A 22,532-nucleotide genomic window follows, 5' to 3' on the forward strand; every position below is an offset into this window, starting at 1 on the left:
CTCCTCTTCACTTGTTGAAAACTTGTTTTATGATAGAATGAATATTGTCATTTAATTAATTCGTAAACCAACTGCAGGCTTAAAATAACCGTAAAACGTTGCACGACAATGCTTAATCGTACTCACTTTTAATCTTAAAAGTCATTAGTTATCGCCAACTTTTCTAAATGCCAATATACATCCAGTGTCGGTGCATTGAACACGAAAGTGTGTGCATATAAATTTGACAGCACTATATATTATTATTTGCTAGCTGGTGAGTCCATTTTGGAGCAGTTGCAGATTAAAAGCCATTATATGCTTCATCGTAGACACAGAAGGCGAGAGAAAAACCAATACAGAATTCCTAACAACGTGTCTGAATCACAAAATTATCATTATCATCATTGTGGAGTTGCCATTATCGATCGTAATGCCACAAAGCTACGTGATTGAAGAAATGCACACACTGATATAAAAACCAGAAAAAACCCCTTCACCAAAATAAGTCTAATTCCTTCTCTAGAGAAGCATGAGATCAACTGTAACAGTTTAGTGATTTCATCAGCCACTCTCAACAGATATGCTTGCACACTGGAAAAAGTAGGCACTCGAGGAGGAGGAGAACCACAAAACATCATCAACTGGCGAGTAAAACAGCAACGGCAGCAAATAACCGCAGAAAACAGAAGAAAAAAAAATTAGCAGCAAAAAACAGCAAATAAAACAGCAGCAAACAATATTAATAAACATGCGACAACCAGTGGGTAAAACACGATAGAGGACAGCAGCACAGAACTCAAACAAAGTAGAACAACAGCACAAAACTCAATGAGGCCATTATGTACCTTAATATAAGCATCCCATAGAGACTTCTCTGTGCTTACAATTTTGTTTTCTGGATCCAAAAAAAAGCCGCTGCAATTCGATCAAGATAACATCTCATGTACAATTCGAATTTGCATCTTTAAAATCTTTATGCGAGATTCAATGTGTGATTTCACTTTTATACCATGTCCTGGTATTCAACCTAGGTTTACTGCACCCAAATTGCAGATAGTTTACTCATAAAACAGCACCCAAATTATGGTTTCATCTTGACACAATTATGCTTGATTCTTAACATATATCCAATAGTTTCAACATGTACATGTACAATTTTCAAGCTCTCGCGCATAAAAAAAATCTCCTTCAAGCTTACAGAAATCATGATAGAAATCCGCATATAGCCTAGAACAAATTGCCTTCAAATCAAATCACCTGTGGCTTCCAGATGTAGGCTTTACAATCCAGCAAACATAAGTTCTTAATTGGCTAGCCAAGGAAGAGTAACATAAATTGGTTAACTAACTGACAGTTATCTAACAGAGTCAGAAAAGACAAAAATATCTCGTAAACTTAAGATGTGTATAGGTCCTGCATCTGCATCAGTACAAATATTATTTCTTCAATCGCCAATCCATAAATATAACACATGCTAAGCAGTAAAATTTCTTGATCTTGATGGATGCCACCTTGTCTGGAAGATCTTCGACTTCATATGGGTGTATGCACTTAGAAAGTTTCTTCAAATTCAAATAAAAAATAAAGACCGGTAGAACATGCAAGGACAGGGGAAAATTATTTAAAGAGAACATTGATTCACATTACTTGGTCATCGAAAAATAATAAAGCATTTCAACAATAAAAACCCCAAGTGTTCACAATTTAGGGAAAAAGAATACCATTTGTTTGTAGACTCAAATGATAAACCAATGAAAACCCAAAAAGAAAAAAAAAAAGTAATCTTCAAGACTCGGCTGAGTAACTCAGGGGATAGCGTGCAGCATTTCTTAGCTAGAGGTGGAGTTATTGGCGCCGGCGGCGGCAGAGCAAAGTTGAGCTAGGCCTTGTTGCCGCGGATACGCTTGGTGGCTTCGGCTGTGTTGAAAGTGTGCCGAGACAAACGCGGACGCCCTTGAAAGGGTCTCTAATTTCAACTGCCCATTTTCCCCACGGCCTCTCCCTTATTCCTCTATATACGTTCTTGCGAACTCGCTAAGTCTTCTTCTCCTTCCCCTCATCATGAGCAGCTCTATTGCTTGAATCTTCAGCCTTCGCCGGTACTGAAAGCCGCCGGAAGTTCAGAACAACGGTTTTGAGAGATTTTGTTGAAAGTGAAATTCAAGTTAGGAAACTTCTCCCGTGACATATGGAGGCTGTTAGGCTCAGCAGCTTGATCCTCTCCAAAGTAGCAAGCATCCTAATGTGAGAAGCTTCATATAGTCCACACCCGCCAGCGGCCTCTTTGTCATCATCTCAAGTCTGTTCCATAGAAAATTCACTTGTTACCGTAGATTCCTTTGTCGTGAACCATGCGTCTTAGCAAACTTGAGAGATGCCAAAGTCTTCGGTGAACCATTATAACTCAGTTTATGATGCACCAAGAAAATTAGATCATTGTAATTTTACATAAAAGAAAATTTCACTTACAATTCAATTTTTACCACATCACTAGTATGATCCGGAACCACCACTACCCATGTAACTGCTGCCTCCCATACCACGATCAGGATACATTGATGAGTACGAGCTACCAAGAACCTGCTATGTGAGACAGAACAGAGTCATACGAAACATGGCAAAGATTGATGATCAAAATTGTCCCAAATTAAACCCGATAATTGTAATTGCTATTACAAAATACAGCCATTGAACTCAACTGACAACTCGGTACTCACCTTCACCGGCGCAACAACAAAGACGGAGTGACGGCAGGCGGCTGGCGAATATGACGGCAGATGAGCGTGAAAGCTGGCCGTCGGCGTCGCCGAGAGAGGCTCTCTGTCTCAGTGGTCAATCGTTGGTATCACTCATAATCAGTTTGTATCTAGTGGGTCGAGGTGAAACGGTGCCGTTTCAGAATTCAAATTGCCCTCCAAGTTCCAAGCTTCTTTAATTTTTCATTTAAACTAGATAAAAATAAAAAATTAAATGGTAATACCGTAATATGATGATGTGATTAACAATACTTAAAACTTTTTGTTGTACAGAATTTACATCCTAAAATACATAGAAGTTGTAGGTTCTACTATAATAAATATTCTTTCGAATTATCATTTTATATTGAGAAAGAAGTATTGCAAAAATATGAATTTTCTTCTTCAAGTGTCTTATAAAAAGAGCCCTCAAGAAACATGTTCACTAATTTCACTTCAAGGCCAAAATGCAATATCTAATTAGTTTGCCAACTGATAATCAGTTTGTTCGATTGCCAAACTCGTAAAGAATAATTGCTGATCAAATGAATTTAGAGCCCGATCAAATGAATTACATGAATTTGAGAGTATATTATGAGAATTTGAGAAATGCTGAAACATTATTGGTATTGAAACATATGATTAAGATTATCAGTAATGATCACACAGCCACACATATATACATTACGCAGTGTACTTATCATCAGCAAATTACATAATCACAAGTAATGAATATATAATACATGTAATTTTAAAATGCAGTATTAAAAAACCGTTGAACCTCTGTGCTGACGGTCTGTGCAGTTTGGCTGAACCTCTCCAAAGAAAGCTGCAATATTTTGGGAAAAAAAAAGTAAGAAAAACAAAATAGGGGATAAATTGATTCCTTGCTTACCACATCATATGTTATATACAGACTTTACTAAGGGAAAAAGAATCATCATCCTTAATATAAAAAAAATTTGTTTTAATATTAACGGTTGCATAAATTAGTAAATTATAAAGGGAACCTTCTCCCCTTGTTAAAAAAACACTTGTTTTATGATAGAATGAAATTGCCTTTCAGTTAATTTCTAAGCCAACTTTTGCCTTAAGATAACCATAAAACGTTACATAACAATGCTCCATAATCTGATAAGCCTACTTTTAATCATGAAAGTCATTAGTTCCCGCCGGTTTTTCTGAATGAAAATCATATAGATGGTTCCCCAGTTTCAGTGCATTGAAGACGAAAGAGTATGTATATATAATCCTTATAAAATTTGACAGCACTATGTTTTATTATTTGCCGGCTAGTGAGTTCCTTTCGCAATGATTGCAGATTAAAAGCCATAACACCTTAAACAACCTTAATCATAGACACAGATGGGGAAAGAAAAACCAGTAAAGAGTTCCTAACAATATGCCCCAATCATAAAATTATCATTATCACAATTGTGGAATTGCCATTATGTTAATGGCACAAAGCTACGTGATTGAAGGAATGCACACACTCATATACCCAAAAAGAAAAGGCTTCCCCAAATTAATGCCAAATCCTCTGCTTGCATACTGAAAAGTAGGCACTCGAGCATGAAAACCACAAAACAGATTCTTCTGAATGGAAAATGTTGATGAACTCTTTAAGGCTTTTGCTTTTTCTCGATGTCATACGGCACACACATATCTGCTGCCGAGGCTGCCGTCTTCATCTGAAACCACACATCAATTTCACCCACCATCAAGACCACACAACGGGTAAATTTTCGAGCAAGAAAGATTAGCAAGCCAAATGATATCAGAAGAACTATTACGTCTACAAACAATTTGAGAATCTTCAGCTCCTTGGGGGCAAGCAAATGCATACAGGATTTTTGTTTTCATCAAAAATCCAAAATTTCTCTCAATCACATAAATATTTACTTTTGATGGACAGTTCACTAACTGACGAAGGAGTTTACCCTAACTGATCCCATTTCTGTGCTTTTAGAACTCAAGCATTCTTAAATTGCAATCTAAAGTAATCATATCCTCTTACAATTCATTTGGTATTCATACAACTCTTATCACATACAGGTTTGGTCTCCTTATTCCATATAGACCTTCAATAACACTATTGTGAATATCCTTCTGATTATTTGTGGTCACCAACCTAATAAATGTAGTCTTAATTACATAGCTTTTGCATTCATTCATCACAGTGTGTTTTCACTCTCCACAATCAATTATAACTACGATGACAAAGACGATGAGTGAAAACGAAGAAAATGATCATCCCAGGCATATCCACGACAATCCATTTAACATACAGAAAAGGTTTGAGTTTTAACATTAGAGCATATCACACAGCATGAAAATCTAAAACAGACTCAATTCAAGATCCATAATGCCAGTGTAAAATGTCAACTTTACCCATGCAAAGGTTTCCTTAATTTGTAGACATCAAGAAATTTATTTAAACGAACATTACCATCATATGGGGTTGAAGTTACCTGTACGACATTAATCGTTTGCTTGATTGCGCCCATGCGAATAAACTCAATGCAACTAGGAAGGAAAGAGGCGAACCCTGTTGCACAGCAGTCGCCACAACCTGAAAGAAGAAATTGTTTGAAAATCGAGAAACTGGGGAAATATTTCTATTTTCAGAACAATCTAATAGTAAGAAAATGAGAGCCTACATCCACCAAACTTTCCCTCTGCTTCTCCGCAATAAGAAATAGGATTAGGTAAAGGAGCTGCAGGGTTGAAACAGTTGGATCAGGTAAAAAGTACTGATAACATTTGCAAATCCTGATATGTATAATAACACGGAAAGCTACAATTACCTCACACGCCACACAACAATAACCCATAAACATCCGGTTCCCATAATAGGCTTTGAAAAGCCAATTTTTGCTGTCTTTTGCATCTTTATGGCTAGTTTTTCCTGTTAAGAATGTACTGCAACAGAGATAAAGAGTGGTAGGCATTTTTCCCAACGAAAGTAACACTTTTCTTTAGTAAATATGAAAAAATAAAAAATAAAAAATCTCCCAGTTCCACGAGCAATTTCATGTAACATGAGATTATGTCAGGGAAACGAAAAGGTACCTGTACATCTGCAGCCATTGACTACCAATATCTAATGCAGGTAGTGACACAAAAACCAAACCAGGCCTGCATGGAGATGCAAAATAGCTCAATTATGCCTTCATCTTAAAACATTAGATTACGGGTCAAGAAAACGTAACAAAGTCTTACCTGTATACTTGAGAGAGTATTACCAGTAGACCAGCTGTACTAATCCTGAAATGCAAAAGATTATTGACAAAAGACGAAGGCACGGACAATAATCCAAATTAGTATGCGTATCTCCACCAACCAGAACGAATGATGACTAATGATACATTGGGGGGTGGGGTAGAGAGAAATTACCTATCCGTTACCATGTCTAAAACAGCTCCAAAGGTCGAAACTGAACCAGAAAGACAAGAGAGTCAAATGCAACATCTTAGGTACTGGCTACTACTAGTTACAAATTACTGCTTAATGCTGGAGATAATAAATGCGCTTATCATCAAATTGACTAGAGAAAAGCCTTCAATCCAGAAATACGCCTCAAATCTTTGACTGTCAACGAGGCCTGTTCTAGGAAATTAGTGATAGACAGAGTTTCTAAGACATTTAGAGTGAATGTTGACACGCTATGCAGTTCAAATACCACTGTACCAGTCGCTAATCGTAATAATAACAGAAAAAGAATGTGACTCAATGTTGCAGCTTAAAAGTAAAATAAAGGTGTAACTGGGCATGGATTAAAACTCCAAAAGCGGAATTGATGTGATATTTCAAAATGATATTGAACCGACAATATAAGAAGACTATAATAAACTCAATCATCTTCTTCAGGGTCAAACATCTAGCCTAACCGTCAATGTGAGAGGCGAACGTTTGCTTTGACGGGATAAAGATTATGAGAAACAAACCCACAAAAAAATATCAAACAAACCCACAAAAGCTCACCAATTATAGAACTATAGCCGAATCATATTAACAAATCTAACAGTTTGAAGTAGTCGTAACTTTCTTGTAATGCTCCCACTAATCACAAATTGTCTATGGTGATTCGACAGAGCTCAAGGTGTCTGATGATTCTGCCATCGATTGGTTGGAGCAAGGAGAAATGAGGGCTGTTGTATGTGTGCTGAAGTTGTCCATGATGAACCGACACATGCATGAACACTAGTTGATGCATGCCAAACACTACTAGGATCCAAAGAAAACAGAGGGAATTGAGGATTCGTTGCTGATTTGGGATAGTTCAATAAAATAAACTGATAATGCATGCAGTGATAGTAAACGATCGCACACTAAACCAGTAATGTTCACCAGCAATAAGAACTTGATACATACAACACATCCCAACACCAAACTATTTCCTATTAACTGCAAAAACCAAGATGAAAGTACTTGAAATTTCACCAAATCATTTGATAAAATGACTTTTCGCTTCAGTTGTTATTAGGAAAGCTGTTTATTAAAGGGCATCCAAGGGAGAGCACAACCTCGTAGATAAGAGCAGGAAAAGAAATCAATGAAAACCAATAAAAAAGTAATCTCCGAAACTCGGCTGAGTCAACTCACGGGATAGCACGAAGCGTTTCTTACCTGGAGGTGGAGTTACTGGCGGCCGGTGAGCAAAGTCGAGCTAGGCCTTGTTGCCACGGATATTCTTGGCGACGTCAGTATAAACTCTTGCAGCTTTTTCGGCTGTGCCGAGCCAAACGCGGACGCCCTTGTAAGGGTCTCTAATTTCAGGTACCCATATCTCCCATGGCCTCTGCCTTATTCCTCTGTACACGTTCTTGCGAACTCGCTGTGTCTTCTTCTCCTTCCCCTCATCAGGAGCATCTCGTTTTTGTTAAGTCGTAAAATGAAATCGAAGAAGAAAGTGAACATTAGGATTGTTTCATTCAAATTTGTTGGGAGTGTAAAATTAGATGTCAACGATTAATTAAGGGTAAAATAGAGAAATCAAACTCTACCTTTTCATCGATGTCATACGGCACGCACGAAGAAAGTCATTGAATTTTAATCAAAACAGAGTTTCATACCATTTTTTGCTCCTTGTAAAGAGTCCGAGAGTCTCTCTCTATATCTTACCTGATCAATTAATTAATAACATATATGTATATATATATATAGTAGGTCGAGCTAGATTGCAGTTGCAAGCTTCTTTCATTTTCTCATATCAACTTTAATTTTCGTTTTAATATTTTTCTATTGTACAGAATTTTCATCCTAAAATACATAGAAGTTCTAGGTTCTATTACAATACATATTCTTTCGAATTAGTCATTTTATATGGAGGAAAAAAACAAAAACCTCCACAAACATGCTCACTCATTTCACTTCAAGGCCACGAATCAATTAGTTTGCCAACTGCTTTTGATTAATATGCGAATCATGTCACAAAAAGGTTACCATTCGAAAGAATAAATGGTTAATTTCAAGAAGCCGATTTGTTTTCATTTCTTCCTGGGCAAATGTAAGTCGTCAATCACAGAGCACAAAATACAGACACCACCGTTCCCATTACACAACACATCAATGTTCTTCACAAATCTGCAGTCAATGCAAATTATATGACTGAGAAATTCAGTAATGACCACACAGGCACACACATATACCTCACTCAGTAACGAATATATAATACTTGTAACTTTAAAACACAACATTAAAACCGTTGAAGCTCTGTTCTGAACAACATTAAGAGTAATATTTTCACTGTCCCTGCAGTTTGGTTGAACCTCTCCCAAGAAAGCTGCAATATTTGGGGAAAAAAAAGGATAAGAGGAAGAATTGTTAGATGTTTCGGCGCAAGTTAAAGTATTAACAAAGATTGAAATTCCATATGAAGATAACTAGATAATTAAAAAAAATCTCATTATAAGTTCCATTTTGAAAAACTAATTATGTATTATTTTTGTGTTTTGTACTGACAAACTAATTATGTATTAGAAGAAAATAAATTAGTACAAATTTGATTGAACTAACTAACGTTCAAAGTCAAGTTTTCGTTTGGTAAACATAACAAAACATTAAACTACAAATGGTATAGCTGTATGAGAAATTAAAAATTAGAAAGCTGCATGAAAAGAGGAAATATAACAGAGTGGTATGCTTATTGAAAAAAAAAATCCATACCTAATTATCGCTTGATTTAATCATCTCGCCATCAAGATGAACCTGACGGATATGTGCAATCTTGGGCCAATCTTCACCTGTTGGCGGTTTGCATCGTTCACTCAGCGCAGGACATCCTTCAATGAGCAATGATTTCAGAGTTGTGACGTGATGCATATCCTCCGGCAACGATGACAATTTTGGACATTCTTTAATGGCAAGAGTTTCAAGAGCTTCGAGGCCTTTTAGAGACCTTGGTAGTGCCATGAAGTTGGGACAATCAAGAATAACCAAGCTCTGTAAAGTATCAGTACAACATTGAAGAAGCCATTGTGGCAGTTCTAATAACTGTGTTATTCCCCTGATGAAAACCCTCCGAAGGTGAAGCCTTGTGTTTTTGCGATCATGATGACTTCCTTCACCTTCCATTTCCACGTTCAGATTAAGATCAAGGCTTTCACACATCCACAAAATCAGAGTCTCTAATGAGCTGAGATATTTGATAGCAGGTGGCAATGAGATTAGACGAGGACAACGAGCAATTGACAATGTTCGAAGGACACTTAATTGATCTATCTCCTCGAACAAATGTTCTAAATCCCTACAATCACAAATTGTCAAACAACGAAGAGAACCCAAGCTCCTTATTCCACTCTCTTGCAAAGACTTCTGTTTTATGGTTAGCGCAAACACTCTGAGACTGACAAGGTACCTTATGTCTTTAGGCAACTCTTCTAGCTCCAGACATCCTTCAAGAATCAGTGCTTGTAAACTCTGTAGCTCGCAAATGGATTTTGGAAGTTTCTTGATTTTATAATTTCTCGACAGATCAAGACACCTCATGTGCTTCAAATTTCCCATCTTTCTGGGACAAACCTCAAGAGCAGATTCACTTAAATTTAGCACTCTCAGGAACTGCGACTTTGAGATGCATGATTCAACAAATGATTGGCTTGTCTTCCCATCATCAGTTGAAAATAAAATGGTTCTCACATGACCTAGATCAGACAAAAGGCTTGAAAAGTCATTTCTTGATGCATTAGCAGCAGCAAATGACAAATGGCGGACTCTTTTGGGAATAGATTGACAATCAGAGTTCACTACTAGGGATTCATCTTTGGCCACTAGCAGGGCAAGATCATGCATAAGGTCGTGCATTTTGAAAAACAACACCTCCCGTCCAAACGTCTCAAAATTCAAATCTTGGAAGAAAGATCTTGATACTAATTCCTTCAAGTACCGCATACCAATATCTTCTAAATCTTCTTTCTTATTATGCGATTGGAGAAGACCATGAGCCATCCAAAATAGAACCAAATAATGACTATCAAATTGATAATCCTTGGGAAAGAATGAACAATAAGCAAAGCATTGTTTAAGGTGAGGTGGCAATTGATCGTAGCTTAACCTCAGAGCAGGTAAAATGCCACTTTCCTTTTGCTCTAACTGCCATATCTCATTATCCCTCACATATTCCCAAAAATGTTCATCTGCTGAGTCATATAGTACACTTCCTAGTGATCTGACTGCCAGAGGAATTCCTCCACATTTTTTCACAATTTCCTCCCCGATTTTTATGAGGTTTGGATGTTTATCTCGCTCTTCTTTAAATGCACATTTCATAAGCAAAGACAAGCAATCCTCGAATGGTAGACCTTGTAAATTGTAGCCAGTAGTACCTCCCCTCCTGCCCATGATTGAAGCAACCTTCCTGCTACGTGTAGTTGCCAAAATTTTGCTTCCGTTAGCACCTCCCAACAATAAGCTTTTTAATTCACGCCATGCTTCAGGATCTTCGTTCCATACATCATCCATAACAAGCAAGTATCTCTTACCATTCAAACGATCTCGCAAGGTTCGTTGCAATTGGTCTGTATCCAAGTCACCTTGGTTTTGACCAGTTATCGACTTGATAATCTTTGTCATAATTTGTCTCTCACCAAAATGCTCAGGAACACATATCCAGATTTTCAACTCAAAATGCTCTTCTACCCTTTGATCATTGTACACCAATTTTGCAAGTGCAGTTTTGCCCAAACCTCCAAGTCCCACGATAAGAAGAACAGACACAGTTTCACTTTCGCCAGAACTTGTTTGCATTAGAGCTTCAATAATCTTTTCTCTATCTTTATCTCTTCCAATAATATCTGATGAAAGCACAAACGAATGAGTGGGTTCCCTTTCTTTGTGAACAACTCGCCGATGATCGTCAAGTCGTTCAATGAGATTAAACTCACCCCTCAAGTTTGCAATCTCATCAAACCTCTCTCGCATTTTCTTGATTTGATGACCCATTCTAAAACGAAAAGCTATCGGATTTGAGCTTCCAAAAAAGTTACGAAACTTTCTTCCGATGCTTCTTTGCTTCATGACTTGCCTTCGTAGATTTTCCACCTCAAATTCATCCAACACATCTTCTGCATCATAACAAGCATCCTTAAGCTTTCCCAGCCAATCGCTTAACCGGCGATTATGGATTTGCTTTTCCTCAGCATCCAAAACCACACTTTTGACAGTGGTTAACGTCTCCTCTAACTTTTGTAAGTCATTTTTGACACCGCAGAACAATAAAAGTTCTTTATAAGCAGAGCTCCCTAATTTTTCCAAAAGTTTTTCAATCGGAAAATATGATTCCACCATTGCTCCTGAATTGAAGAAACAGAGTCATGGGATATTATTTGATGGTTTTTTTTCCATTTATACTATTCTTGTTGCTCGTCAATAAATTCAAACAAAATTTTAAATACAAACAGGTGGGCTTGTATTGTTTTAATTAAAGTGTAGACGTTCATAATTCTCAAAGTTAAGTTTAAATAGACTTAAGAAAGAGTAATTAATAATCCAAATATTTTTTTTTACTATTTAGCGGGGGTTTGAACTCTACTAGTCATGAGGTGGATCAGCCAAGGCCTTATTGATGAATTCCATGAGTTGGCACAAGAGTCTTATGTTCATCCATTGTATCTTTTTTTTTTCTTTTTTTTTGCATGTAAGTTCTTTTTTTTCTTTTCTTTTTTTATTTGAATATTGGCAATTACAGCCCATCCATTAAAAGTTTCAACTGGGCTAGTCACAAAAGAGATTGGTGGCATTGTACGGAGGATTTGAGGATATTGGGAGATGTCTCTTTTTTCAAAGAAGATTTTTAAGTCTTAAATTAGGAATTTTCTACACCTTTCAGTTTTCTTATTGAAGATAATTCATATTTAAGAAATAAGTAATTTTTCCTATAATTTTAAATTCCCAAAATATCATCTGTTTAATTAAAAAATATCATTATTATTAAATGAATTATAATTATAATTATAGTAGTTATTTTATTATAACTATAAATGTAATTATAATTTTTAAATAGATTATATTTATTAACAAGAATAAAAAGTATTATAATTAATTAATCTATAACAATAATTAATAATTATTATTTTGTTAAATTGTTAATAATAATAATTAACGATAATTATTATAAATAATTAATTTTTGAATAATAATAATAATAATAATAATATTTAAAATACAAGATAATAATAATGATAAAAATTAATTAAGAATTTTATATTAATTTGTTACAATTTAACTCATTCTGATTTTGATTCTAAGACAAAGTAAACATATAAATACTACAGCTCATTCTAATTACGAATCATGCAGTTTAAGTAAATAAATTATTTTAATTTCAATTCCTAATTTTGATTATAGCTATTTCGATTCTAACTCATTATGTTTCCAGCTAATTTTGATTCTCATTTAGTGAATGCACTATAAATTTCATAATACTTATGAATAAATTGTAAATAATATAGAGTGGTTTACAATTTTATAGGTATCTTTCTGAACTGCAACTTAGGTATCTTTCTTGTTGCTCTTGAATAAATTCAAACCAAAATTTTAAATACAAACATGTCGGCTTGTGTTGTTTTAATTAAAGTGTAGACATTTATAATTCTCAAAGTTAAAGTTTGAATAGACCTAATAAAGAGTAATTAGTAATTCAAATATTTTTCTCATTATTTAGCGAGGGTTTGAACCCCACTAAGCATGAGGTGGATTTGCCCATGCATTATTGACGAATTCCATAAGTTGGCACAAGAGTGTTATGTTCATCCACGGTATCTATCTTCTTCTTCTTCTTCTTCTTTTACTTTTTTGGGAAGTAGTTAATTAAATCATGTGTTGTCAATTGTCATTCAATCTACCAATATATCCATAAAAAATTGTTTTATTCAAATATTGACAATTACGACCCATCAATTTAAAAGTTTCAACTGGGCTAGTTCGTTAGTAATGACTGACAAATGAGATTGGCAAGGAGGATTTGAGATATTAGGGAATATGTCTCCTTTTTCAAAGAAAATTTGTAAATCCTAAATTAAGATATTTTTTAGACTTTTCTTATTTAATAATTTTCTTATTCAGTATGATTTCTATTTAAAAAATAAGCAATTTTCTTTGGAACTTAGCTTATTTAAGGAGGAATACAAATTATGTAAGGAAAAGAATAAATCTCCTATAAGAAAAAATCACTATATATAGGGAGGTTGGGTTACTTGTTTGCATAAAATAACAATCAATTTTTCGCAAGCAGATAGTTTATACTATAAGAAACAATAGTTTTATTGAGAGATTAGATGCTTTTGGGTTTTTAGGTGTGAGAAAATACTAGAATAATTGCAATAATTTTTACATAATAGATTTTTCTCTCATCGTCCTTGGCAGCTATGATTTTTCTCCAGTATAAGAGTTTTCCACATAAATTCTTGTGTTGTTTGATTAGTTTTACTCTCCAATTTTTTTATTTACTTTTTATTTGATATTTTTGCTTAGAAAATCTTAGGTGGGATTAATTATTTACCAGGAAGTGTTAACATAGTTAAAGCTGTAATGTAGAGAAAATATGTCAACAACAAGATTTTCAAAACTTGTGAAGATAGAAATAGAAAAGTTTGACGAAATAATCAATTTTGGCTTGTGGCAAGTTCAAGCCAATAATATATTGATTCAATTTGGTTATACAAGGAAAGCAAGAGCAATGTAAACCATATTCCGCTAGTAGAAATCCCCTGAAGGAGTGTAGACAATCAAAACACCTTAAAAAGAATTTAGAATATAGCATATTTAGCAAGTAGCTTCAAATCAATAGGAGATACTGATAATGTCATTTATTGGTGTGTCTATTTTTTCCATGAGAGACTGGATTATCATCTTTGGTATGCCATGGAAAAAGATGTGTTACTACTAACAGGTCCACAGAATTTGCATACAAGCCATGATTTAGCATTTATGCAAAGTGTATGGTGGACTTTTTATGTTGATTGTTGAGGACTCTCAAGGAAGCCAAACATGAGAGTGGATATTTTCATAAAGGTGATTAACATGTCTCGAATCTGTGTACACTGGATAAGGTAGAATACGATGATTCTCGGTGTAGAGAATTATGGTTGCTGGATAGAAGACAAGATTTTACCATAGTGGAGTGCTTCTCATAAGCCCTATGTGAGTGTGGTTTTGGTGGAGTAAAAAGGATGGAGACGATATAGTTTTATCAATACATAGTGGATCATGTTTTATTACTTAATTAAAAAACTTGCCAAGGTGAAGATTTTTAAGAAATATGTCTCTTTTTTCCATGAGGATTAGTAAATCCTAATTTAGGATTTTTTCTAAAATTCTTTTATTTAGTAGATTTCTTATTGGGGGTTTGTGTTTTAGGAATAAGTAATTCTAAAGAACTCATTCAAGGAGAAACACAACTTATATAAGGAAAGAAATGATTCTTTTATAAGAAATAATCACTATATATAAGGAGATTGAATTCACTTGTTTGCATAACAATCAGTTCTCTACAAATAGACAGTTTTTAATGTGAGAAAAATACTAGGTTTTGTGAGATTGATTGTTATTATGATTCTGCATGAGAAAAAAGACACTAGAATGATAGTAATAATTTTTACATATTGGGTTTTTCTCTCATTGTCGTTAGCAACGGTGATTTTTCTCTACTATAGGAGCTTTTCATGTAAATTCTTGTGTTTTAAGATTAATTTTATTCTATATCTATTTTTTATTTATTTGATATTTTTACTCACAAGATCTTGGATAAGATTAAAATTCTCTAACAGAAGATTCAAATATGAGAAATATTCATGTAAGCCATGATGTGCCAACCAATCATTTTCTATCAAATGTCAAAGTTGTGTGTTGTATAACATGACGTTAAATTTTTTAAATATTAAATTGGATGGATCTTATCGAAATAAGTTGATTTGACCACTACGAGTCTTATTATGAGACATACTATTACATCAAATAGAATTTATTTTAAATAGTATTTTAATATTAGGATAGTTCTCATTAAATCTTTCTTATCTTTATATCCATAAAATTAAATATTCTTCATCTCAAACTCGAACATTATTAATTAGCTTTTGTATTTTTTTAATTCATTTTTCTCATTTGATTTTCCATAAGTGCATGTGGGCTAGCATATCATACTGACAACACCACACGTGACCTTGATAAATGAGCATTGGACAATGTTTTTTTTTTAATACTGTTTATACAGGACTGTAGGTATTACAATTAATATTTACACACAGATTCTACAATTGGGACCTTCATCGTGGCATGTACTCCTCTGAAGCGCTGCCCAAATTCTTCAAACCCTCTCAAATATTCGAGGGCTGTCTACTCTACTCACATTTCGTGAGGAATAGACTGGCTCCACTCAATTATGTGATAATTGAGGAAGGATTGTAAATAAGCCCCATAAATGCTTTTATGGAGGCTCGAACCCTTGCACTCATTATTCTAAGTGCAAGGGCTCTCCCACTGGACCAATGTTATTCCATAGAAAATGCTCTGGTGTAGGGAAAAATGAACCACATCTTTCATTAAAAGAAGCACGTGATGACCTAATACTAGCTCCAGAGCTAATATATCTCTAAAGTACCTAAAAGACCTGAAATAAGAGTCATTATTTGTAATGCACTTGTCAGGATCGAAATACTACGTGTGGCACAATAGTTTACACTAGCCAAGAGCATAAAATACTACTGCAATACCTTGACGAAATTCTCTTTACATTTAGAGTTCTTATATGTTTTACTAAAAATTTTAATTGGGTGCTAGAGTATTCTTATGCGTACAATATAATATTGTCCACTATATTAGGGCAATTGTAGCAATATAAAAATTTATTATAATATGAGAGTTGAAACTATTTAAATCCACTAGAATACTGAATAAATCCACTTATGTAATAAACACATTATCACAACTTAAAATTTATTTAGTTACCTCAAAAAAGGCCACAAATATTCATAATATACCCTTAATAAATATCATTAGTTTTTATTAATTGTTTCTCACTACTTGTTATTAAAATCTTATTTTTATCAATTAAATCTATCTCTGTAACACTTTTATTAGCATATCCTCAATTGTTGCAATTGCAGCGACTTGCTATTTCTTTTTCTTTTTTTCCTTTCTTTATCATAATAACATCAAACAGAAATAGTAGGTCTTTTACTTATCTTAATTATTACCAGTATAATTAAGTTAGTGATCTTTTGATATTTGTATGGTGATCTTCTGATTTTTTGAAGTTAAAATTTTTAATGGAAATCCAATTACTACTCTCATCGTGAGATTATACATCTATGCTGCGTTTATTTTTGGATTGGAGTAGGAATCCTGAGGAGTGGGAATCCTTGGATTAGGAGTGTGGAGTGGGAGTGGGAGTGGGAGTAGGGTGTTTACTTAGACTAAATGAAAGTATGGATTGTGAATCAGAATCCCAATTATTTGTTTACTTTGTCTTGGATTGGGAGTAAATTGTTTTAAATTACAATTTTATCCTTATGTACAGAATTATAATTTGTAATTAAAAAATTAATAAAAAATATATTTGGAAAATAAAATAAATATTTTATTATATTTATAAATTAATAATAATTACTAATATTCTTAATTATGTAAATCATAATTTTTTATTAATTTTAATTTAAATTATGTGAATAAAAATTATTAATAATAACAACACAAATGAAATATTATTATTGATAATATAGTACAAAATTAATATTTTTTACAATAAAATATTTATTATTATTAATTAAATAAATAATTAATATTTATTAAAATTAATGTTTAATATTATTAATTTAAATATAATATGTTTTCATTTTTGTTTTATTAAATTTAATAAAATAAATAATATCATATTTATTTTATTAAATATGATATTATTTATTTTATTAAATATGATATTATTTATTTTATTAAATATTATTTATTTATTTTATTAAATTTTATTTATTTATTTTAATTATAAGGATAAAATGGGAAGAGGGGGGAGTATATTCTCACTCCCACCTCCCCCATGGGAGTGGGAATCCCACTCCCCACTCCAAAATTGGGTGGGATCCACAGATTCCCACTCCCACTTCCCCTTTTTAAAGGTAAGTAAACACTGGAGTGGGAGGAATCCACACTCCACACTCACACTCCAGAAAGTAAACACTGCCCTAATAGTAACTCAAGGGTAAAGAAAGAAAAGACAAATTTTAAAAGAGACCCATTCTTTTTTTCTTTTTTTTTTTATAAGCAATTTTAATAGAGATTTTACTCAATAGAAGCTTTAGTAAGAACCCCATAGGACTGGAAAAAAATTGGGGAGACACAGAGGAAAAGAGAAAAAATGGTGAAAGAATAAAAACTTTAGGGAGATAAACGAACATAATATATGGCTAAAACAATAATTTAATTAAGGAAAATTTTGTAATAAAATATTTTATTGAGAAGTGGATGAAGAGAGTATTGTAATATATGTTCCAAGCCAAATGTCCTCTCCAAAAAAATTTCTTTCCACTACCGATATGTTACATACAAAACTTTTACGATCCCCCTTACAATTTATTTATTTTTATTAATTTGATTATTAATTATTAATTATACTTTATTTATAAAAAAAACACTTGATTCTCTCTCCACCCACATAAATGAGTTGAGGAATCATAAACCTCTTGTACTATCCCTAAGTGATTTTACCGATTAATATCCCACAAGATTTTTAACGAATTACAAAGTTTTAAACTAGGGATGGCAAAATTTGGATCTGGATCCAGATGTCAAAAGAACTTTTGACATCCGGATCTGCAAAAAAAAATACGGATCCGGATGCGGATAACATCCGCACGGATTGCGGGCGGATATTCCGGATATCCGGATCCGCATAATAATAAATTTAAATATAATTTTAAATTTAATAATTTACATAATAATATTAAATAAAATTCAATTATAATTTAATAATAAACAATTTAACTTCAATTCAACATAAATAACATACAACAACACCATAAATTCACAAACAATAATTTCACAATATAAATCAAACATAAAAAAATAAAAAAAATGTAAGGTAAACCGATTTATTACAATATTCTCTAATTATTATTATTATTATTATTATTATTATTATTATTATTATTATTATTATTATTATTATTATTATTATTAGTTTATTAACATATTTTTTAAAGTTAATGAAGATTAGAGAGTTAATTATGCTTATACATTTAAATAAATAATTTAATTTATATATTTTTCAATTGAAATTTAATTATAAAAAATTGTGAATCCAGATATTCGGTTTTCCAGATGCACTTACATCCGGATCCGCACGGATTGTGATTTTTAAGATCTGGATTCGTACTTTTTAACATACAAATCCAAATTTTTCCAGATTTGGATCTTCCGGATTGTTGTGCCAACCCTAAGATTAAACCTTAAAATTTATCTCATTTTATATGTATGGTTTTGGCAAGTAGAGGAATAAATTAGTATGTACATTTATGTAAATTATGATGGACATGATTATCTCTTGATTACTGTTATAACTTGACCATATATAAAAGTAAAAACTATAGCTGAATCATATAAACAAATCTATTAGTTTGAAGTAGCCGTACCTTTCTTGTAATACTCCCACCAATTACAAACTGTCTATGATGATTCGGCAGAGCTTGAGGTGTCTGTGATGACACTGCTATAAAATGGCTGAAGCAAAGAAAAATGAGGGCTCTTGTATATGTACTGAAATGGGACTTTTTTGAGTGTATCTCCCCACTCAGTTTGTAGTGATCTCTAAGAACTGAGGTTAGATCGAGTATTCACCGACCAAAATTAAAACTACTTTATTGTAGCTAATGCGGTCACGTTAATCATCTGCTCTAGCTTAATTTCATTCCAAAATTGCCCTGCTTTAGAGTTTAGTAGCCAGTAGGCGAAAAAACCAATGTTGAGACAAGGGTAGGTTCGGTAGTGGATAAGGATTGATGATGTAAGTAACCGTGTTGATGATGTAGGCGACAAAACCAATGGGGTAAGCTTGTGTTTAATATGATAATGACGACGATGATGATGTAAGTAACCGCGTTGAACAAGGTGGACAGCTGTCCGCGTTTTTGATGTCTTAAGACGAAAGCAGAGTCCTGGCGGATATATTATTGGATTTTCAACAGCACGCGGCCCATATGGGTCCACCACAACTCAGGCCCAAGAGACGTACGCCACGTGCCACAATCTGTGTTGCCGAACACGGTACTTATTTTTCTTGTCTGATCAGCAAAAGTCGGTCCACGCTGTACGCGGCATTGTTGGAAATGGAGCTTTCGTTTTTCCTCTTTATTAACAACTTTTCTGCACATTTTTTTATTGTTTCCTTAGCCTCCAATTTTATCGTTGAAAATTTTTTATAGTTGTTAAAATTGGGGTGAAATTATGTTGTAACTGTTGCAGCATATCAATGAATTTTATTTTTTTAGTAAATTACACTGTGTTATCTTATATTTTATGAAAAAATAGAATAGACATTAGAAGTTACAAAATTTTATATATAACTTTTTTTTTAATAAAATGGCTTTTGAAAAAACTTTTAACTGTTATTATTAGTATTATTTATTAATTTCATTATTATTATTATTATATTAATAATAATAATATTATTATTAAATTTTATTATTTTATTATTTTAATTGTTGTTATGTATTATTACTATCATAAACATCATCACTATTAATATTATTAATATTATTGTTATCATTAAAATTTGTTAATTTATTATTTTATTTATAATTTATTATTATTACTGTCATTAATTATTATTATTATTATGAAAATTTATTAATTTTATTATTTTAATTGTTATGATTAGTTCAATTAAGTCATTACTATATATTAACTTTATTATTTTAATTATTAATTATTATTTTATTAATAATATTATTAAAATTTATTAATTTTATTATTTTAATTATTATGTTGTTATTAATGTAGTCAACAACACCATCATCATCATTATTAAACTTTATAGATTTTTTCGTTTTAAATAATACTATTGCTATTATTATTATTATTTTGCTTTAATTGAGCATTAAATATATTTTAATTATATTTATATTTTTATTATAATAAATAAAAATAAATTATAAATAAAAATATAAAAATAAACTATACTATAATATTATTTTATTATATCATATTATATTATATAAAAAATAAAAATTTAATATAATTAATAATAAATTTAAATAATGTTAGTTTAGTCTTAATATGAAATTAATGCAATACAATGTAATACCAATTACCAAACGTTATACAATATTATTATAATATACTACTAATGTAATATAACATAATACAATACACATATATTAAATAATGCAATACAATATAATATAGTATAGTATGCCAAACAGATCCTTAATTTTTTGAGTGATGATGGTCTAAAGGGTATAGAAAAAGTAAACATAATCGTGGCAGAGTCTTTTGTGATAGTTGATTAGCCATTATAAAAAAAGTTTAGGCTGACATAATAAAAATTAAGCTGCTATCCTACATTTAAAAGAGTATTTAAAAACCAATAAATTTACTATTTAATTATTTTTAATAAATAATAAATAATAAATTATCATTACAAAAAGATTTACAAGCTCAAACATCTATAAAAAAAAAAGATAATTCTCAAGAAACATAAAACTCAAATTCTTTTGAAATATTCTTAAAAAAATAACTTCCTTTTATATTATTCTTTGTTTATCTTTCTATAACTTTATTGGACTACATTTAAAATTTTAAAAAATTAAAATGGCTTCCTTAAATTTCAAGAGTAATATTGGTATTTTATAGGTAAATTAACACATTGTATGTATAAATAATTAAATAAACTAGCATGTCAGCTAATGTTAAAAACAAAAATGTAATTAAAAAAAAGTAAAGTTTCGTAATATTAAAATGATAAAATTTTACAACGTAACACTTTTTACATGTTTCTTATTTTGAAATTTCACCTTTTTTTATTTTATACTTTTCTAAAGTATTGCAAGGTCAATAACCTATATTCTTAATACATATTCAGTTTATTTATTCTAGAAATATTATTTACATTTATCAATTTTTCATGTGTTTAAAAAATTTTATGTGATATTACATTATCATCTTTACACCATCAATCATTTTTATGATTAAGTTAGGTCAATGGATCAAACTTTAAAAAATTTAAAACAATAAGAGTTATATAAATAAATATTTAAGAACTTTTAGCTTTTGTAATTTTATATAAACAATAAGGACTTAAATGTTAATAACTAATTGAATACATCTCAACCGTTGAATACTTTAGCCATTAGATTTATTGGCTGAATCAGAGAATGACAAAATTTAGGGTATCATGCAACTGTTGCAAGTTAGGAGGACCCAATTAATTGTTTAAATTATATAGAGAGTTGAGTTTTAATGAGTTCAGTGGGCTCTGCCGCTAACCGACCGTTGATTTATTGACTAGTTGCCTTAGCCAACTTGTCTTGATGGCTGTGGAAATGGACGGCTCTTGTCGTGATGCTAGCACGTGTCCAGCTTCTATACATAAAAGAAGAACCTGAAGTGGACGGCCGCACGTACAAACCCCAGGGACGTGTGGCGATGAGCCGTTCCTGGAATTCTTGTGAATAGGCTTTAGTCCATAAGTGAGAGGACCCACGAACTCATTTTTACTCTCCCTGCTGTGATGGCCTGATGGGCTCCAAGCACAATGATTATAGCGACTCTTGACATGTTTAAAATACTAGTTACAAATTAGTGCTTAAAATGTTGGAGATAATAAATGTGCTTATCATCAAATCGACTACAAAAAAGCCTTCAATCCAGAAATATGCCTCAAATCTTTGACTGTCAACGAGGCCTGTTCTAGGAAATTAGTGATATACAGAGTTTCTAAGACATTTAGAGTGAAAGTTGACATACTATGTTGTTCAGGAACCACTGTACCAGTCGCTAATGGAAATAATAACAGCAAAAAGAATGTGACTCAATGTTGCAGCTCAAAAGTAAAATAAAGGTGCAACTGGGCATGGATTAAAACTCCAAAAGCGGAGTTGATGCGAAATTTCAAAATGATATTGAACCGACAATATAAGAAGACTATAATAAACATCTTGTTCAGGATCAAACATCGAGCCTAACCGTCAATGTGAGAGGCCAACGTTTGCTTTGACTGGATAAACATTACGAGAATTCACACTAACATGTACTCAATCACACACAAAGACAACTTTTAGCGGCTCAATTAGCATAAATCATCGACGCTTAATTTGCCAAAAGATAGATAGC

At 32.3% G+C, this 22,532-nt stretch overlaps 2 protein-coding genes and 1 pseudogene across 2 annotated transcripts in view; all 3 read right to left on the minus strand.

Moving 5' to 3' along the window:
• LOC112495651 (CDP-diacylglycerol--inositol 3-phosphatidyltransferase 1-like) overlaps positions 1-8,053 on the minus strand; it is a 76,204-nt pseudogene extending 68,151 nt beyond the window's left edge.
• Positions 1,092-22,532, minus strand: part of LOC102612117 (CDP-diacylglycerol--inositol 3-phosphatidyltransferase 1-like) — a 29,083-nt gene continuing 7,642 nt past the window's right edge. Inside the window, exons 5-15 of the transcript XR_008051517.1 lie at positions 6,114-6,153; positions 5,940-5,984; positions 5,790-5,855; positions 5,525-5,639; positions 5,378-5,434; positions 5,189-5,289; positions 4,219-4,408; positions 3,499-3,546; positions 2,700-2,930; positions 2,452-2,562; positions 1,092-2,283 (exon numbers count right to left, since the gene is read on the minus strand). The gene's annotated coding sequence lies outside the window, so the exon portion shown is untranslated. The remainder of the gene's footprint in view (positions 2,284-2,451; positions 2,563-2,699; positions 2,931-3,498; positions 3,547-4,218; positions 4,409-5,188; positions 5,290-5,377; positions 5,435-5,524; positions 5,640-5,789; positions 5,856-5,939; positions 5,985-6,113; positions 6,154-22,532) is intronic.
• LOC127899638 (putative disease resistance protein RGA1) lies at positions 8,182-19,108 on the minus strand. Its single transcript, XM_052433096.1, has 3 exons — positions 18,836-19,108; positions 8,886-11,509; positions 8,182-8,502 (listed from the first exon to the last, which is right to left on the minus strand). Exon 2 carries the CDS (start codon positions 11,502-11,504, stop codon positions 8,886-8,888), a length of 2,619 nt encoding a protein of 872 aa, XP_052289056.1. The 5' UTR covers positions 11,505-11,509; positions 18,836-19,108; the 3' UTR covers positions 8,182-8,502.

This window comes from Citrus sinensis, chromosome 9 (assembly GCF_022201045.2).
Source record: "Citrus sinensis cultivar Valencia sweet orange chromosome 9, DVS_A1.0, whole genome shotgun sequence".
NCBI classification, from domain to species: Eukaryota; Viridiplantae; Streptophyta; class Magnoliopsida; order Sapindales; family Rutaceae; genus Citrus; species Citrus sinensis.

Coding starts and splice junctions, on each gene's coding strand:
- LOC127899638 (XM_052433096.1), bottom strand. CDS start 11,504: ATGGTGGAATCATATTTTCCGATTGAAAAACTTTTGGAAAAATTAGGG.